We start from the raw sequence: 20,541 nt of genomic DNA, 5'->3' as shown, positions 1-20,541 counted from the left end.
AATATGCTCTGAATGTTACTTATCTTTCTTCTCCTTCTCCTTCGTTTTCTTTTTAACACAGGCCAGGTATGGTGGCTCACGCCTATAATACCAACACTTTGGGAGGCCATAGCGGGAGGATCGTTTGAGACCAGCCTGGACAACATAGTGAGACCCTCTATCGAATATTAGCTGGGCATTGTAGCATGCACCTGTAGCCTCAAATGATCCTCTTACCTTGGCCTTCCAAACGTTGGGATTACAGGCGTGAGTCACTGCACCTGGCCTGCATCACTGCATTCTTTACAGAAATAAATAAAGGCGCCCTCTATCGTCCAGGCTGGAGTGCAGACCTTGACTCACTGCAACCTCTGTCTCCCAGGTTAAGTGATTCTCATGCCTCTGCCTCCGGAGTAGCTGGGATTACAGGTGTCCGCCTCCACGCCCAGCTGATTTTTGTATTTTTATTAGAGATGGAGTTTCGCCATGTTAGCCAGGCTGGTCTTGAACTCCTGGCCTCAAGTGATCTGCCCGTCTCGGCATCCCAAAGTGCTCGGATTACAGGTGTGAGGCACGTACCCAGCCATGGTGTTATTTTTCTTTTTGAAATTATTATTCATTTATTTTAAATTGACAGATACAGGCTGTATCTATTTATAGTGCACAACATGATATTTTGACCATATGTATACTCTGTGGAATGGCTCCATTGAACTAGTTAACATATGCATTACCACATATGGTTATCACTTTTCTCATGGCGAGAATGCTTAAAATCTACTGTCTAAGCAATTTTCAAGAATATGATACCTTGTTATTAAGACATTCGCCACATCACACAATAGATCTCTTGAACACATTCCTCCAGTCTAAATGAAATTTGACAACCTGCCAGGGCTGGTGGCTCACACCTGCAATCCCAGCATTTTTGGAGGCTGAGGTGGGGAGATCACTTGAGGTCAGGAGTTCGAGACCAGCCTGGCCAACACGGTGAAACCCTTGCTCTACTAAAAATACAAAAATTAGCCAGGTGTGGTGGTGTGCACCTGTAGTGCCAGCTACTTGGGAGGCTGAGGTGGGAGCATCACTTGATCCTGGGAGGTGGAGGTTGCAGTGAGCCAAGATTGCAGCACTGGACAGAGTAAGACTCCATCTCAAACAAAAAAAAAAAAAAAAAAAGAAAAAAGAAATTTGATATCCTTTTAGCAACATGGCTCAACTTTCCATGTAAATGATTCAAGTTCCTTATTTCAGCAGTAAGTTCATCAATTAGAAATGAACTTGCTTTATAATGCATTTATCAACTGATTCAACAGCACAGTAGAATCACCAATTTCATAAGACTGCATGTGGGCCAGGTGTGGTGACTCACGCCTGTAATCCCACCGCTTTGGGAGGTGGAGGTCAGAGGATTGTTTAAGGCCAGGAGTTTGAGATCAGCCTGGGCAAATATTGAGATCCCATCTCTAGTAAAAAACATAAAAAACTTAGCTGTGTGTAGCAGTATACACCTGTACTCCCAGCGACTTAGGAGGCTGAGGTGCAAGGATCACTTGAGTCCAGGAGTTTGAGGCTGCAGTGAGCTATCACTGCACCACTGCACTCCAGCCTGGGCAACGGGGCAAGACACTGTCTCAAAAAAATAAAATAAAAATAAAGGACTGTGTATACTGTGGTACAATGTGAAGGCAAACACCACACAGCTCTCACCTTACTTTGAAATATGCGTTACTGTATGAATTCCTGTTTTTTGACATGAGGTCTCTGTCACACAGGCGGGAGTGGAGGGCCATGTTTGCAGATCACTGCAGCCTTGACCTCCTTGGCTCAGGTGATCCTCCTACCTCAGCCTTGCGAGTAGCTGGGACCACAGGCACATGCCTCAATGCCCAGCTAATGTTTGATAGAGACAGGCTCTCACTATGTCGCCCAGGCTCGTCTCAAACTCCTGGTCTCAAACGACCCTCTTGCCTTGGCCTCCCAAAATGTTAGGATTACAGGTGTGAGCCACCACACCCAGCCTGTATTATTGCATTCTTTACATAAATAAAAAGAGGTAAATGGGTCTCCTTGCTAGAATTCTGGAATTCCAGAGATCTCTTTTGGGGTATCTAGAAAATCATTGACTACATTGGGGGCTCCTTTCTTTGTCTTTTTCAGTAATCAGGCCGACGAGGTGGGTTTTGGTGGATTTGCCTATAGCAACTCTGGCTAGGAAAGAATAAGCCACTGGCCTGGGTTTTGGGTCTGTTTAGAAAGCTGCAATGTCACCTGCCTTGTTAACGGAGGTGTCCTAGGACAGCATTAGCTCTCAGTCTGACAGCTGTGCTTCCTCAACTTTCTTTTATTTCTTCTTTTTATTTTTTATTGAGATAGAGTCTCACTCTGTCATCCAGGCTGGAGTGCAGTGGTACGTTCCCAGCTCAGTACAACCTCAGCCTCCCAAGTTCAAGTGATTCTCCTGCCTCAGCCTTCCAAGTAGCTGAAATTATAGGCATCTGCCACCATGCCCAGCTAATTTCTGCATTTTTAGTAGAGACGGGGTTTCACCATGTTGGCCAGGCTGGTCTCGAACTCCCAACGTCAAGTGATGCACTTGCCTCGGTTTCCCGAAGTGCTGAAATTACAAGCATGAGCCACCGTGCCTGGCTTATCTCTTCTTTATTAACCCCCTTCCTTGAAACTGGGTTTCCCACGTAGCAAGTTTTCTTTTGTCAGCCACAGATTGAAGAGCAGGGCTTTGCACAAACCCTCTACGACTCTCTCTCAAGGCTCCCTGGATGGCTCTCCTGCAATGGGCTGAATTGCGATCTTTCCCCTTTTTATAGGCTGAAGTCTTAATCCCTAGTTCTCAGACTATGACTGCATATGGAGATAGAGTCTTAAAAAGGTAAGTTAAAATGAAGTCATTGGGGGGCCCTAATATGATATGACTGGTGTTCTTATAAGAATAGATTACTGGCTGGGTAAGGTGGCTCACGCCTGTAATCCTAGCACTTTGGGAGGCTGAGGTGGGTGGTTCACTTGAGGTCAGGAATTGGACTGGCATGGCCAACACGGCAGAAACTTGTCTGTACTAAAGATACAAAAATGAGCCGGGTGTGGAGGTGCACACCTGTAATCCCAGCTACTCAGAAGGCTGAGGCAGGACAACTGCTTTAGTCTGGGAGGTGGAGGTTGCAGGGAGCCGAGATTGCACCACCCCACTCCAGCCTGGGTGACAGAGCAAGACTCCATCTCAAAAAAAAGAAAAAAATATATATATATCTCACAAAGCAGATTTTTTTGAGACAGATACATATACATATGCATATATATATATATATATATATATGTATAAAACAAAGCAGTTTTTTTTTTTTTAAAGATGGAGTTTCACCCTTGTTGCCCAGGCTGGTGGGGAATTCACAATCCTAGCTCACCGCACCCTCCACCTCCCAGGTTCAAGTGATTCTCGTGCCTCAGCCTCCTGAGTAGCTGGGATTACAAGTGCACACCTCCACACCCAGCTGATTTTGTATTTCTAGTAGAGATGGGGTTTCACCACGTTGGCCCGGTTGGTCTCCTACTCCTGACCTCAAGCCATCCGTCCGCCCTGGCCTCCCAAACTGCTGGGATTACAGGTATGAGCCACTGTGCCCGGCCAACAAAGAAGATTTTAAAGAATTTATTGTTATTTTATTAAGAGACAGGTTCTCACTCTGCTGCTCAGGCTGCAGTGCAGTGGCACAATCATAGCTCACCGCAACCTTCAATTCCTGGGTTCAAGAAACCCTCCTGCCTCAGCTTCCCACATAGGTGGGACTACAGGCGTGTGCTATAATGCCTGGCTAAGTTTTTAAACAGTTTTTTTTTTTTTTCCCCCAGAGATGGAGTCTTGTTATATTGTCCAGGATGGTCTTGAACTCTTGGCCTCAAGAGATCCTCCTGCCCTGGCCTTCCAAAGCACTGGGATTACAGGCGTGAGCCACTGTGCCTGGCCATAAAACGGATTTTAAACAATGGAAGTGACCTAATATGTGAGACAGACATAATTGATCAAATACACAAGGTACCAACTTAGTGCTCCATTTCTTGACATTTGCTTACAGGAGATTAAACAGATACACATACAAGTGAAAGTAGAATGAGTCCTCCGTTACAAGAAAAAGCGTGTTTTGGCTGGAAATTAAAAATGCAAATGAAAACAAGCTTTAAGCTTTCATTACAAACCCGCTTAACTTGGAAAGGAAGTTAAATTGGTAATATTCGATGGTCTGGGTGGGGGACCCACGAATATATGTGTACTTGGCAGGTTTATAAATGGGTTCCGTGGTTTTGAAACTCAGAATGGCTCTTTGAATAATGAGTTGAAAAGCTGTTAATATCTTCCATCCTGTAATTATCCCCAAGGAAATACGCCCAAAGGGTGGGGGGAGTCACTGTACATAAATGTGCACAGCAGTGCCCTTTGTAAGAGAAATTGTTGGAAACAACTCAAACACCCTATAATAGAGCTATGGCTAAACAAACCACAGCATATCCACCCTATGAGATACGTGATCGCAATGGAAATTATGCCTACACTCAGCAATAAGGTTATAAACTAGGAATGGAAAAAAAGTGGACTATGAAATAGATCAGAAACTATGGATCAGAAACACATGGATGCCCCAACTTCCCTCCTTCCTTCACTTCTCTCCCTCCCTCTCTCCCTTCCTCCTTCTCTTGCCAGCCTTTCTTCCTCTAAACCGTAGCCACAGTTTCCCAAGCAGCCGAAATTCCTCCTTCCCTCAATCTATTCTTTTATATTTTTAATTTATTTTTGAGACGGAGTCTCGCTCTGTTGCTCAGGCTGGAGTGCCGTGGAGTGATCTCGCCTCATTGCAACCTCTGCCTCCCGGGTTCAAGCTATTCTCCTGCCTCAGCCTCCTGAGTAGCTGGGACGAGAGGCACATGCCACAACGCCTGGCTAATTTTTGTATTTCTGATAGAGACGGGGTTTCGCCATATTGGCCAGGATGGTCTCAAACTCCTGATCTTGTGATCCGCCCGTCTCAGCTTCCCAAAGTGCTGGGATTACAGGCGTGAGCCACCACGTTCCTGGCCATCCCCTCTATCTTATTCCAGTCTTATTTTCTCTGCCTGGATGCTCTTCCGTCCATTAAAAAAACAAAACAAAACCCATTAAACAACAATAACAGCGACAACAACACATTCTCATTTTAGAAGGTCAAGATCAACAGAATCACAGTCAATGAATCAAAAGGACAGGGAAGAGAGAAGGGAAAGAATACATGTTCTCCCCTCCAACTCTGGCCCTTGTGGTGGCAAAGGCCTGAGCCCCGTCTGTCACACTGTTCATTCAGCTATCACCACCAGTCATCTCCTACGCATCCTTCAATTTCCAGCTTAAACATCACTTCCTCTGGGTAGCCTTCTCTGATTTCTCCCCATCCTTCCAGAGCACGCTAAGCCCAGAGCCTCTCCCTGAAGTGCTATTACCTTTACAGGTTTATTTGTGTAATTCTCTGTTTAATTTCTACTTCCTACACTGGACTGCGAGCTCCATATAAGTAGTGATTTGGTTTGTGTCTTTTTTTTTTTTTTTTTTTTGAGATAGGATCTTGCTCTGTTGCCCAGGCTGGAGTGCAGTGATGAGATCTCAGGTCACTGCAACCTTTGCTTCCCAGGTTCAAGCAACTGTCCCACCTCAGCCTACTGAGTAGCTGGGACTACAGGCATGCAGCACCACAACTGGTTAATATTTTGTATTTTTAGTAGAGCCAGGGTTTCACCATGTTGGCCAGGCTGGGTCTTGAACTCCTGACCTCGGGTGATCTGCTCACTTCAGCCTCCCAAAGTGCTGGGATTATAGGCATGAGCCACCGTGCCTGGCCCAGTTTGTGTCTCTTTTGTTTTTGTTTTTTCTGTGTCCAGGCTGGAGGGCAGTAACACAGTCATGGCTCACTGCAGCCTCCACCTCCCAGGCTCAAGTGATCCTCCCATCTCAGCCTCCCAATTGCCTGTGTCTTATTTGCAATCAGGCACCTAATATAAGCAGGTCTCCCATGAATACTTTCGGAGTGAGTTGCAAACGTTCGCCAACATGACTGAGAGCTGAGACCCCGCCAGGTGCTGGTTCCCCATGCTTCATGGGGATCATTTAGTTGAATTCCCGCAAAATAATGAGAAGCCAGGCACGGATGTGTCATTCCCATAATGATGTAATCTGCCCAGGACACACACATTGGGGGGAAGGGGTGGAGCTGACAGCCACATTCAAGCAGCCCGGTTTGCAAGCTCTGTGCCCCGACCCCACATCATCTCTTGGGCGACGGGTAATGAAAAACTGATAGGTGGCAGAGGAAGGGACTCACCCACAGAGGCTATATCAGCCAGCTGATCCTCAGCCTCTTCGGGGTTGAGCAAATCACTCTTGCTTTTCTTGATGGTGGTTCTCCGCAGAGCTCCAACAATGGAAACATGGCAAGAGAAAAAGACGTTACCCTTTTTGCAACATGGACCCAACGGACACAGCGTGCCCTTGGATTCAACTCTCACGGCAACCAGTTTGGTGGGAACTAACAGTATACCCATTTTTCAGATGCGGAAACTGAGGTTCAAGGTGGTATTATCACTTTGCTTAGAGGGCTAAAGACAAGAATCAAGTCATGTTCAGTCCGACTCCAGGTCTCAGCCCTCAGCCACTGTTTTCCCTCTGGTCTTTCTTTCTCTTTCTCTTTTCTTTCTCTCTTCCTCCCTCCCTCCCTCTGTCTCTCTCTCTCTTTTATGACAAAGTCTCACTCTGCCACTCAGGTTGGAGTGCAGTGATGTGATCTCAGCTCACTGCAACCTCCGCCTCCCAAGTTCAAGCGATTCTCCTGCCTCAGCCTCCCGAGCAGCTGAGATTACAGGTGTGTACTAGCACACCCGGCTAATCTTTGGATTATCAGTAGAGAGGGGGTTTTGCCATGTTGGCCAGGCTGGTCCAACTCTTGACTTCAAGTGATTTGCCTGCCTTGGCCTCCGAAAGTACTGGGGTTACAGGTGTGAGTCCCCACACTCAGCCTCTATTTTTAAATTCTAAGAAACCTCACTTTCTTATGAAAACAGTCCACTGCTTGACCTGTAACATACTTGCTAGGCAGGCTGGAATTTTGGGATTCTCCCTCAATATTCAAGCTATACGTCCCCAGGGGCTCCAAAAATGAGATTTAGACACCTCATGGGTAATATCCTCTCCCCAACTAAAACAGTGAAAATCATTTTATAACCCTCTGGGACAGGGTGCCGGCTCTTCTATTTCCCTCAAATCCCTGGGAGGTTCAATCGAAAGTCATCACCCTGCCTAACCAGCTAACTTTCTTTCTCTCCCTCCCTCCCTCCCTTTCTCTCTCTCTTTCTTTCTTTCTCCCTTCCTTTCTATTTCCCTTCCCTCCTTCCTTCCCTCCCTCCCTCCCTCCTTCCCTCCCTCCCTTCCTTCCCTCCTTCTTCCCTCCTTCCTTCCTTCCCTCCCTCCTTCCTTCCCTCCTTCTTCCCTCCTTCCCTCCTTCCTTCCTTCCCTCCTTCTTCCCTGCTTCCCTCCTTCCTTCCTTCCCTCCCTCCCTCCCTCTCTCCGTCTCTCCATCTCTCTGTCTCTCTTCCTGACCGAGTCTTGCTCTGCCACCCAGGCTGGGGTGCAGTGGTATAATCTGGCTCACTGCAACCTTCATCTCTCACGTTCAAGCGATTCTCACGCCTTGGCCTCCCAAGCAGCTGGGGTTACAGGTGTGTGCCACCACACCTAGCTAATTTTTGTCTTTTCAGTAGTGATGTGGTTTTGCCATGATGGCCAGGCTGGTCTTGAACTCCTGGCCTCAAGCGATCCACCCGCCTTGGCCTCTCAAAGTGCTGGGATTATGGGTGTGGCCGCTGCGCCCGGCCCCTGTCAAACCAGCTTTCTCAAGTGTGAGAAGATAAATCTCGAGCAAGAAGCTGCGTTTTTCAGGGAATACTATTCTTCTTCTTATTGCCGTTATCATTATATTGCAGACATAGTCTTCTAGCCTATCTCTAAATTCTTTTTGTTCTTTTGAAACAGGGTCTCACTGTGTCACCCAGGCTGAAGTGCAGTGGCGCCCACTGCAGCCTTCATCTCTTGGGCTCAAGCGATCCTCCGGCCTTAGCCTCCTGAGTGTCTGGGACCACAGGTGTGTGTGCCACCACATCTGGCTCATTTTTTATTTTTTTGTAGTGAAAGAATCTCACTATGTTGCCCAGGCTGGTCTTGAACTCCCTGGCTCAGGTGATCTTCCTTTCTCAGCCTCCCAAAGTGCTGGGATTACAGGTGTGAGCCATGGACAGGCAGCATCCAGCTCTATCTCTAAATTTGAAGAAACTTGACTTTCATGAAGCTCCAGGCTGGATACACTCTTACAGTCTCCCTGCTGACTCCCAGCTATGCTGGGCAGGTTGGGGTTTTGGACACCTTTTAATGGTCCCTCCTTTCATATTCAGGTTTCCAGGGGACCACAAATTAATGTCTACACTCCAAACCTGTAATCCCAGCACTTTGGGAGGCCGAGGTGGGCAGATCACTTGGGGCCAGGAGTTCAAGACCAGCCTGCTCAACATGGCAAAACCCCATCGCTACTAATAATATAAAAATAAGCCAGGCATGGTGGCACACGCCTGTAATCCCAGCTACTCAGGAGGCTGAGGCAGGAGAATGGCTTGAACATGGGAGGCGGAGGTTGCAGTGAGCCAAGATCACACCATTGCACTCCAGCCTGGATGACAGAGCGAGACTCTGTCTCAATAAAAAAAAAAAAAAAAAGTAAGTCATGACTCTGTCTGGTTAAGTTTCCAACATGGTAGACAGCAGCCTTTCACAGTCAACTGGATTATTGGTGGGATTATTTATTTAGCGAACAGAAACATGCCAAGCCTGTGCCAGGCAGTTTCCTAGGTGTTCTATTTCCATAATGAATATCATTCTGAGAAACAATCTCATGATATAGGGTATTGTTTACAGCACAGCCGTTTCTCAGATGAGAAAAACCAAGGCGCAAAGCAGAAAAAGTCAGGTTTGTGATTAAAGCAAAAAAGTGGAGGCCCGAATAGGGAAACCCTGAAGTCCGAAAATTCCTCCAGGAGGAACGTCCACCCCATGGAGGAGGATCCTTAGAGCCAGGTCGCCTGCTCTCCCCTCACTCCCCACCCCAGCTTCTCCCATCTCCCCTGGGACCCACCCCCGAGGTGGGTTCAGAGCAGTTACCATCAAAGGGATGCCTCTGCTCCCCGTCAGTTTCATCCTCGGCGAGGATCACCTCTTCTGAAGAGGAAGAGCACAGAGTTAAGCTCCTGCATTTGGAGGATGAGTTCTCCCTTGGACCGGAAAGAAGGAGGTCTCCCCGGCCAGCCCCATTCTCCCCTGGTTGATGGTGACAGCTCAACTGGCCAAAAAACATGCTGCTGGGTGGTCTCTGACTTCAAGCCTCACCTCCACAACAGGAGCAACATTCTCCTCACCTCATGCAAAATAAACACCAACATCCTCACCACAGCCTATAAGCCTGATCTGATCTCCATCGCCTCCCTGTCTGTCTCTTCTCTGACCCTCCCCACCTCTCTGTTTCAGTTGCACTGGCTTCCTTGCTGTGTCTCCAATAGGTACCTACCTCAGGGCCTTTGCACTTGCTGTCTCCTCTGCCTGGAATGCCCCTCCCCTTGATATTCCCACAGCCTCCTTCTTCACATCCTTCAGGTCTCTTTGCTCAGAAGGGACTTCCTCAGAGAAGCCTTCCCTGACCACCCTGCCTCCAACTTCCTACTCTGTGTGGTTTATTTTTCTTTGAGATGGAGTCACACTCTGTCTATCAGGCCGGAGTGCGGTGGCGTGATCTCGGCTCACTGTAACCTCCACCTCCCGGGTTCAAGCGATTCTCCTGCCTCAGCCTCCCGAGTAACTGGGATTGAGGCATGTGCTGCAATGCCCGGCTAATTTTTCTATTTTTAGTAGAGACGAGGTTTCATCATGTTGGCCAGGATGGTCTTGAACACCTGACCTCAGGTAATCTGCCCGCCTCAGCCTCCCGAAGGGCTGGGATTAGAGGTGTGAGCCACTGTGCCCAGCCAACTTCCTACCCTGTTTTATCTTCCTTCTCTGAATTTGGGAGTCCCCAGCATGACATGCATTTGTTTGTTTTGTCTCTTTCACTAGATATCAGAGCCCTGAGGACAGGGATTTGGTCTGTATTGCTTACTCCCATATCCTCAGTGCTTAGATCAGTGTCTGATCAGCTGGTGCTCCCTAAATGCTTGTTAAATGGCTGAACAAATAAATATTTGCCTACTGTGTATCAGGCACCACTCTCCCCAAGTGACTTAACTGAGGTTATTTAGTTCTATTTGGTACTAAATACTCAAACGGTCCTATGATGTAGGTCTTATCATCACCTCCACGGAAAAGCGGAGGAGACAGAGGCACAGGGATGTGTGGTGCATGGGTGAAAAGGGCCAGATGTAAACCAACATCTGACTTCAGAACTCAACAGTTGTATGATGTCAGATCCTGGCTTCATCCTAGACTTTTTCGTGTCATGCTCTGGGACTTGCTGATAACATTTGGGACTGCCAGTTCAGGTTTTCTTTCTCCTCCCATCCTGACCCTCTCAGCTCAGCCGTCCCCAAACTGTATGCATGACTCTGTGTTCTCTGTGGCCTGGGAGCTCCATCCCTGGGCCCCAGGATGAAAGGGCCTCACCTGCTTTTGAGATCCACTCCATGTACCCATTGAGCTCACGTTCAATCTGTTGTTGCCGCCTCAGCTTCAGAAAAGCCCGCCGGTTCTCCACCCGTTCTCTTTCTTTGGCAAACTCCCTGCAGAAGCATAGAAAAGCCAGGGTATGGCTGCTTTGACAATGTTAGGAGACGTGTGTGTGTGTGTGTATGTGTGTGTGTGTGTGTGTGTTTTGGGGATTCAGAAGTCCCTGGAGGTCAGGAGTTTTCGATAGGAGTCAGGTCTTCTGGGAAAAGATTGGGATATTACAGCAATGGGTGCTTCTGCCAGCTTCACACATTTCCCGACAACTGTGCCTAGGGAAAGAAAAAAGCAAAAGGCCAGGCACCGTGGCTCACGCCTGTAATTCCAGCACTTTGTGAGGTTGAGGCGGGAGTATCCTTTAAGGCCAGGAACTTGAGACCAGCCTGGGCAACACAGTGGGCCCGATCTCTATGAAAAATAAAAAATTTAGTTGGGCACGGTGGCATGCACCTGTTGCCCTAGCTACACAGGAGGCTGAGGCAGGAGGATCGCTTGTGCCCAGGAGTTCTAGGTTACAGTGAGCTATGATCACCCCACTACACTCCAGTCTGGGTGATAAAGCTAGACTCTGTCTCTTAAAAAATAATAATCAAGAAAAAAAACAAAAGGATAAAACCACGCCATGCCAACCACCACTGGTTGCACACCTCATTCTCATTTTCTTCGAACTCTTGGCTAAAAATTATTTCAGCCCTCTTTTAAGTTAGACCAATAAGCCATAAATTAATGATTTCTGCAGCAGGTCTCCTTCTCTGCCATAGGCCCCACCTCTTCCTGTTTCCCTTCTTCCTCTTCCCGTTTGGAACATGAAGTGGCCATCTTGAGGGCATGAGGCAGCCATCTTAAGACCATGAGGTATCCATGAGATTGGACGCCTCTGGTAAAGATGTCAGAATGGAAAGCTGGAAGAATCTGGGATTGCTGATGGTGTCACGGAACCACCATACAAGTGCCCAGACTTCTTATGGTAAGAAAAATGAAGCCCATTTATGATTAAGCCAAAAAAAAATCTTGGGGATAGAGGACAATATGGGTCAGGAAAATACACTGTTAGATCATAGGCTATGATTTTGTATTTGGAAAACATGAGAGAAGTAAACCCAAACTATTTTTTTTTAAAGAAAGTAAAGCCCATATGGACCCCCTCACTGGGTAACCCTAGCAGTACACAACGTCTGTACCTATACATGGCTTGCTAATCACAGTAGGAAAACCCAAACAAGGGAAGAAGCCTCTTCTCTGCCTAGTGAATGAAAACAAAGCTTCAATGGCCTATCCTTGGGAAGAAGTTGGCAAAGAGGAATGAATGGGATGGGGTGGGGAGTAGCAGAGACTTACCCTGACAGCACACCCAGCACAAGGTTCAGCATAAAAAAGGAGCCGATGATGATGAGGGGGATGAAGTACAACCAGTTCCAAGTATTCCCTGAGGCATCGTTGCTCTGTAGGGTGTGAGGAGGGAAAGCAGGTGAGAGTTGACTGGGACTCACATAGGACCTGACAGGTGAGGGAAGGGGAAGCTCTGGTTCTCTCATGGCTCTGTCTTAAATGTTCTTGGCTTGTGGAGTCTGGCTTGGCAGCCCAGAGATAGAAATGGAGGAACATTTTCTGGAGAAAACATCCAAAAGGAAAAGCTTTCTCTTAATTATGTTGTCCTCACAGGACATGGCGACCAGTAAGAAACACAAGAAGACTTCCCAGATCAGAGTCCAGGAGGAGAAGGAAAAAGAAAAGAAAACAAAACAAAACACAAAGCCTACCGAAATGGATTAATTAATCCCTGGTTCCTTCCCTTGTGCCAACACAGTCACAGATTCCCCTTAGAGAAGATGCATGACCACAGGGTCTGATGGCCTGGTGATACCACCAAGCCAGACAGATGGGCCATGAGCGTTTTCCTCAAGTGTCTCCCTGCTCCCTTCCCTGCAGCTTTAATGCCAATCACAAAAAATTCTCACAAGTTTCAGCTCAATTTTCAAGGGGTAAAATATCCACAAATAGAATATTCTCAAAAACCGAAAATAGAACACTATAGCAAGAAGGAAGTAAGATGAAGGGAAGAAAATCAAGGATGGGGGAGAGAGAGAGAGAGAAAGAAAGAGACAGAGAGGATAAAAGTATAAAAGTCAGCACTTACAGAATATTTATGGTGTGTTGGGCACCCTCCTAAGCACATTATGTATGTTAGCTCACTTAATCATTTAATCCTCATGATACCTCTATGTTATACTGCCCATGTTAGCACTGAGTAAACTGAGGCTCAGAAAGACAAAATCATCAGTCCCAGGTCACAGAGCTATTCAGTAGTGGACATGGTATTTGAACTAGCCAGGTGGGCCCCAGAGTCCATGGGCTTAACCTCTGTGCTGGGAAGCCTTGCCTCCAGCTGTCAGGGCAGGGGTAGCCTCTCAATAGTTGATCGCCCTGTGACACCTGCAGAATGCAGGGCTCTCAAGTGTGGCTTTAAAAGCCCACCTTTAAAAGCATATATGATACTGCTGTTGTCTAGAAGAAAGGCTAAAATGAGATCGAAGTTAAGATGAGGTCATTACTACCAGTATCTGTGAAGCTGTGGAGCAACTGGAACCCTCATAACCTGCCTATGGGAGGGTACCATGCTGTATTCATCTCCTGTGGCTGCTGTAACAAGGAACCACAATCTAGGTGGCTTAAACAGCAGAGATTTATTGTCTTACAGTTATGGAGGCCAGAAATCCAACATCAAACTATCAGAAGGGCTGGTTCCTTTTGAGGTCTGTGAGAGACCGTCTGTTTTATGCCTCTCTCCTAGCTTCTGGAGGGTTGCTGGCAATCTTTGCTAATTCTTGGCTTGGAGAGGCATCATCCTGGTCTCTGCCTTTGTTTAAACACAGCATTCTTCCTCCCTGTGTGTCTGTCTCTGTGTCAAAATCTCCCCTTTTTATGTGGACTCCATCATATTGGATTAGGGCCCACCCTAATGATCTCATCTTAGCTATTATGGTTGGTGCAATGAATCCATTTCCAAATAAGGTCACATTCTGAGGTTCTGGAGGTTAGGACTTAAACATATGAATTTTGGGGTGAGACAATAAAACCCATAACACATGGTACAACTACTTGAAAAACTGGTTGAGAGTTTCTATACTAAAATGTATTAAGTCATATTCAGCAATGGGCATGCATTCTGGGAAATGCGTCATTAGGTCATTTTGTTGTGCAAACTTCATGGAGTATACTGACACAAACCTAGATGGTATAGCCTACGACACACCTAGGCTGCATGGTCTAGCCTATCGTTCCTAGGCTACAAACACATAGAGCATGTTATTGTATGGAATACTGCAGGCAATTGTAACTCAATAGTGTATCTAAAAATATCCCAAAACAGAAAAGCTACGGTAAAAATACTGTATGATAATCACTGTTATATATTGGTCCATTATGGGACCACTGTTACATATTTGGTCTGTTGACCAAAATGCCATAATGCAGTGTATGGCTGTATGTACCTTTGCCAAGACCCAGTAATCCTGGATAGTTACTCATCCAAGATCATTACAATTAGATAGTAATTCTGAATAGTTGCCCAACAGAAAGCACGCACAAGAACATTCATATCAGTGATACTCATCATAGCCCCAAACTGCAAACAATCCACATTGCCATCAACAGGAGAGAGAGGATACTCGCAATAAACAACTGAGATCGTAAAAAGTTAATGGCAAGCAAAAGAAGACAGACAGAAAACAGCATATAGGTAAGATTTCATTTATGCAAAGTACAAAAACAGGCTAACCTAGTGAATGATGCTGAAAGTCCCGGTAGGGGTATCCTTGTGGGGAGGTAGTGACTGGGGACAGGATATGAGGGGGGCTTCTGGGGCTGAGAAGGTCCTGTTTCTTCATTTTTGTGCTGGTTACACATGGGTGTGTTTGGTTTGTGACAACCAAGCTCTTCACTTATGGATTTTTCTGTAAGTTTATTCTACTTCAAGTTTTTAAAAGTTTTTTTTTTTTTTTTAATGGTCAACTTAACCTTAAAAAGGAAGAAAATGCTGATACACACTGCAGCATGGATGAACCTTGAGGACATCATGCTACGTGAAATAAACCAGTCATAAAAGGGAAAAATCCTGTATGATTACATTTATAGGAGGTCCCTAGAGTCATCAGATTCATAAAAACAGGAAGTAGCATGGTGGGTGCCAGGGGCTGGGGGAGGGGTACAGGGAGCTCATGTTTAGTGGAGACAGAGTTACATCTGGAAGATGAAAAGGTTTGGGAGATGAATGGCGGTGGCAGTTACACAACAATGTGAATGCATTATACTTAATGTCACAGAGCTGCATCCTTAAAAATGGCTCAGATGGCAACAATATATTAACAGTTTCCAATAGCTAGAAGGAGGATCTTGAATATTCCCAAGGAAACAAACAATAAACCTCTAAGATGGATATGCTAATTACCCTGATCTGAGCACCACGTATGACATGCATTAAAACATCACTACGTGCCCCGTGAGTAAGTACAACTATTACTTGTCAATTAAAAAATATTAAAAAGTTAAAAAAAATAATTAGGATGGTAAATTTTATGTCATGTGTGTTTTGCCATGAATACGCGCGCGCGCGCGTGCACACACACACACACACACACACACACACGGGCCCTGAAAATAAAACTAACAAAATCAACCTTAATCACAGACACAGACAGGTTCTAGGGGCAATGAACCAGTCAGCCACCAGCTGACATCCTTGTTTTAACAGGCTCAGAAATACCAATGCTTTGCTTCTGGAAGTTTCTGGGAGAAAGAACCGAGTCAGCGGAACATGGCCGGACAGAAGGCAGCCCTGGCTTTGTGCTTCTCTCTGTCACTGTGGTGGCTGAGGGCTTCTTGTTCCCATTTCTCAGGGCTAAATATAACCCAGGGCATGAAACTCTGCACAGGCCGCCAGAGAGAGAAAGAGACTGAGCCATCACGAGGAGCAGGCTCAGATGACAGGGACAGAGTGGAGGATGGGGGAGAGGGACAAGACCAAATAGGGAAAAGCGGCCGAGGCCCTTCCACACCAAGGCAGCCCGTCCATCTCAGATGCTGCCAACAAGACGCGAAAGACCCGAATCTACCCTTGCCCAGGTCCCTGACATGCTTGGGGACCTCTGGTCACATGACACACTACCCAGCACCACAACAGACACACATGGAAGCTTGGACTGTTTGAGATCATTTAATCCTCTTATGAACCCCAGGAGTGGGTACATAATCATCCCCATCCTCCCAGGTGGGGAAACTGAGGCACAGAGAGATCTAGTTCTTTTTTTTTTTTTTTTTTTTTGAGATAGAGTCTCACTCTGTCACCCAGGCTGGAGTGCAATGGCGTGATCTCAGCTCACTGCAACCTCTATCTCCTGGATTCAAGTGATTCTCCTGCCTTACCCTCCCAAGTAGCTGGGATTACAGGTGCTTGCCACCATGCCCAGCTAATTTTTGTATTTTTAGTATAGATGGGGTTTCACCATGTTGGCTAGGCTGGTCTTGAACTCCTGGCCTCAGGCGATCCGCCTGCCTTGGCCTCCCAAAGTGCTGGGATTATAGGCATGAGCCACAGTGCCCAGCCGGGAGGTCAAGTTACATGCCCACAGCCCTGTCATTGTGGGTTGCAGTGGGTCCCCTCAAAAAGAGACACTGAAGTCCTAACCCCTGGTAACTATGAACTGGAAACAGAGTGTTTGCAGAGGAATCAAGTTAACATGAGGTCATTAGGGTGGACCCTCATCCTACATGATGGGTTTCTTTATAAAAAGGGAACATCTGGGCAAGTGCAGTGGCTCACATCTGTAGTCCCAGCCACTCAGGAGGCTGGGAGGGGGAGGACTGCTTGAGGCCAGGAGTTTGAGGCTGCAGTGAGCTATGATCATGCCACTGCACTCTGGCCTGGGAGACAGAGCAAGACCCTGTCTCTAAAATAAATAAATAAATAAAATAAGAAGGAAAGGAGAAACCTGGGCACAGAGACAACCTTGAACAGAGACAGAAGGGCATGAGAAATGCAGATGAAGGCGGGACCAGGGTGATGTGTCTAAAGGATAAGGAACACCAGACTGTCGGCAAACCACCAGAAGCCAGGAGGGAGGCAAGAAGGGATTTCAGACCAGGTCTCAGAGGCACCATGGCCCAGCTGACACCTTGATGGTTTGTGGTCCAGCTGAGTCTTAATGGTCTGTGGACTCTTGGCCTCCCAAACTGCGAGAGAATAAATACATTTTTGTTGTTTTCAGCTACTCTATTTGTGGCTCTCTATTACGCAAGCTACAGGAAATAAATGAAGTCACTCAGCTACTAAGTGGCAGAGGGGGCCTCCAACCCTCCCACCTCCCTGGTTTTATCTCCTTCCACTCTTCCCTCGCTCACTCTGTTCCAGCCACACGGCTTCCACATGGCTTCCTTGCGGTATTCCTCAACCAAGCCAAGCACAGTCCTGCCCCAGGGCCCTTGCACATGCTGTTCCCCTGCCTGGAATGCTGTTCCCTGAGATTGCCACATGGTTCCCTCTCACCTCCTTCAGGTTTTTTTTCACTCAAAGGCCACCTTCTGAGGGAGGCCTCCCCTATGGCCCTTTATAATTGCATCTCTCATTTCTCGTCCCCCCTTTTTTTCTTCTGTTTCTTTTTTCCCTTTTGCCTGTAGACTTATTTCTCTTGTTCTCTCGTCTTCCTGGCTGGAATGTCCATCCAACAAGGGGTAAGGGCTTTGTCCTTCTTGTTCCCTGCTGTATTCCCAACCCCTAGGACAACATCTGGCACACAGTTGGTGCTCAATAACTGGTGTTTGTTGAATGGCTGATTGAGAGGTGGGTACAAGTTCCCTGCCCAGCTCAGATCATCAACCCCAAGCCAAGCTCCCTCCTGAGCTCTCATTTGCACCTTCCTCCCTGGGGGGGTGGGCTTTTGCTGCCTGATTTTAGAGACAGTTTTTATCTTCCAGACTCATTCATTATTCAATTCCATAATCTGGATTCAACAATCCACAGGGAAGAAGCTGGTAGAAGCCTGGGTGTAGTTTTGGATCAGGAGAGGGGCTTTCTCTGTTTGGGGGGTGAGGGTGGGTGGATTTGGTTCAGGAGCAAAACGGAAACGACATTTTACAAGCGCAAAGACTGGAGATGCTGTGGCTGTTCTACAATAGTTCCTCAGCAAAGACGAGGTCACAGATCTCCTCTCTTGGTTCTCATCTCTTCCTTGGCAGTTCAAGTTAAGGGAGGGTATGCACAAGTCTGGATGCGGGGAGGAGAGTGGGCGAGGATGGCGTGCTCATTTGTTAGATTCATTAATAACACTGGGAAGGATGTGCCCTAGAGATTGCCTTGTCTTTCTTCCAAGGGCTCAGAGAGTTCCGCTGCCTGGCACACTATTCCCCATTCATGCTGTCATCAAATATTTCCAGCAATATGGCGGGATGGTCCTTCCTGGTCCCTTTGGGGTTGGCTGAGGGCCACGTGCTAAGTGCTGGCCAATGAGGGATGAGTGGAAACAACTGTCATTTTGGAACCAGAGTATTGAACTTTCAGGGTGGGACCTTCCAGCATTCTTTTTTTTCTTCTGGAATAGCAAGTGGCAATGTTCTAGGTGATTAGTCAGGTCCCAAGTGACTACACTGAGCAGAGTCCCCTTATTCTCCACTGCCAACCTGCACTGGACATGAGCATGAGCAGTAGCATGAGCAGAAAATGTATCTGTTGTTAAAGTCATGGAGCCTCTGGGGATGTTTGTTACTGCAGCATAACTTGGCTGCCCTGACCAATACATCTTTTTAATTAAATTTTTATTTTTTTGTAGAGAGAGGGTCTCTATGTTGCCCAGGTTGGTCTCAAACTCCTGAGCTTGAGCAATCCTCCTGCCTTAGCCTCTCAAAGTGCTGGGATTACAGGCATGAGCCACCATGCCCAGCCAGATTGATACAGTTTGATATCTCTATAGTTTGCTCCTTCACCTCCGTCTGGTCTTTCTTTCTTTCTTTTCTTTTTTTTTCTTTTCTTTTTTTTTTTTTTTTCTTTTTTTTGAGATGGAGTCTTGCTCTGTTGCCCAGGCTGGAGTGCAATGCATGATCTCGGCTCACTGCAACCTCCGCTTCTGGGGTTCAAGTGATTCTCCTGCCTCAGCCTCCTGAGTAGCTGGGATTGCAGTTGCCCACCACCATGTCCAGCTAATTTTTGTATTTTTTTAGTAGAGACAGGGTTTCACCATGTTGGTCAGGCTGGTCTCAAACTCCTGACCTCAGATGATCCACCTGCCTTGGCCTCCCAAAGTGCTGGGATTATAGGCATGAACCACTGCTCCCTGACTCCTTCTGGTCTTTCTTAAATGCCAACTTCTGACAGGCTCTTTTATGGATCCCCTGAGGCAGGTGAGAAAGCGTCTGTCTCCTGCATGTCTGACGGAGGACGTACATTCTTCTCATCAGCATGTGGACATTCTCCAAGACAGACCACATATTAGGCCCCAAAACAAATCTCAACAAATTTTAAAACATTGCAATTCTGCCAAGTATCTTCTCACACTACCACGGGATAAAACTGGAAATCGATACCAAGAAGAATTTCAGAAACCATGCAGATATATGGACATTAAACAACATGCTCCCAAATGACCACTGGGTCAGTGAAGAAATTAAGATGGAAATTTAAAAAGTTTTTGAAACAAATGAAAATGGAAACAACACCCCAACACCTGTGACATGCAGCAGAAGCAGTGCTGAGGGAAGTTCACGCTTGACCTTAGCCGAAGGGCCAAGAAGCGACTAAGAGGGAAGCTTACAGCATTAAACACCTAACATCACAAACAATAAAGGCCAGATGTGGTGGCTCGTGCCTGTCATCCCAGCACTTTGGGAGGCTAAGGCAGGAGGATTGCTTGAGCCCAGTGGTTTGAGACCATCCTGGACAACAGTGAGACCCCTTCTCTAAAAAAAATAAAAATAAAAAAATTAGCTGGGTGTGGTGCTGTGCACCTGTAGTCTCAGCTACTGGGGATGCTGAAGCGGGAGGTTCACTTGAGCCCAGGAGGCGGAGGTTGCAGTGAGCCAAGATCACACCACTGTACTCCAGCCTGGGCACCACAGTGAGACTCTGTCTGAAAAAAGTTAAAAAAAAAAAAAAAAGTGATTATAAAGTAACAACCCAACATGTACCTCAAGGAATCAGAAAAGCAAGAACAAACCAAACCCAATGTTAACAGAAGAAAAGAAAGGTCAAGTTCAAGATCACAATCAGCCAATTATTTCCATTCTTTGAACCTCTGCCTGGAGCACCTCTGCCTTTAGGTCTTTGCTTGGCCAATTTCATCTCATCACTCAACCTTATATCCACTGTGCCCCTGTCAAAGAAGCCTTCCCGGACCTCTCAATCAAAAGGACTGGCTCCTCCCTGCAGCTCAGCCAGACCTCTCATTCTCTTCCCAGCATGTTCCACGGTCTGAATCATCTGGTCAAATTACGCAATCTAAGACTGTCATCATGAACATCGGCTCCTCAAGGGTAGAGACTTTTCCTATCTCGATCCTAGTGTCCAGATCAGCCCCAGGCACATAGTAGGTGATCACTAAGCATTAGTCACACAGTCAGTACAAACGTACCTGGGGTTCCTGTTGGTGGATCATTTATTTTCTCTTATTTATTTTTTGAGACAGAGTCTCACTGTGTCACCCAGGCTGGAGTGTGGTGGCACTATCTTGGCTCACTGCAATCTTTGCCTCCCAGGTTCAAGCGAGTCTCGTGCCTCGGCCTCCCGAGTAGCT

General features: G+C 46.8%; 1 protein-coding gene across 20 annotated transcripts in view; it reads right to left on the bottom strand.

Moving 5' to 3' along the window:
• Positions 1–20,541, bottom strand: part of CACNA1A (calcium voltage-gated channel subunit alpha1 A) — a 293,742-nt gene that overhangs the window by 120,578 nt on the left and 152,623 nt on the right. For 13 of the 20 annotated variants that reach the window (XM_037727562.1, XM_037727559.1, XM_037727549.1 and 10 more), the window contains exons 7-10: positions 12,104–12,207; positions 10,706–10,821; positions 9,218–9,274; positions 6,339–6,434 (exon numbers count right to left, since the gene is read on the bottom strand). In XM_037727562.1, coding sequence (XP_037583490.1) covers positions 6,339–6,434; positions 9,218–9,274; positions 10,706–10,821; positions 12,104–12,207 — 373 coding nt within the window. The remainder of the gene's footprint in view (positions 1–6,338; positions 6,435–9,217; positions 9,275–10,705; positions 10,822–12,103; positions 12,208–20,541) is intronic. The other 7 variants (XM_037727550.1, XM_037727555.1, XM_037727554.1 and 4 more) reach the window with 2 other exon arrangements.

This window comes from Cebus imitator, unplaced genomic scaffold (genome assembly GCF_001604975.1).
Source record: "Cebus imitator isolate Cc_AM_T3 unplaced genomic scaffold, Cebus_imitator-1.0 Scaffold234, whole genome shotgun sequence".
NCBI classification, from domain to species: Eukaryota; Metazoa; Chordata; class Mammalia; order Primates; family Cebidae; genus Cebus; species Cebus imitator.
The sequence above is the reverse complement of the archived record's forward strand: the minus strand, read 5'-3'. Positions and strand labels throughout refer to the sequence as shown.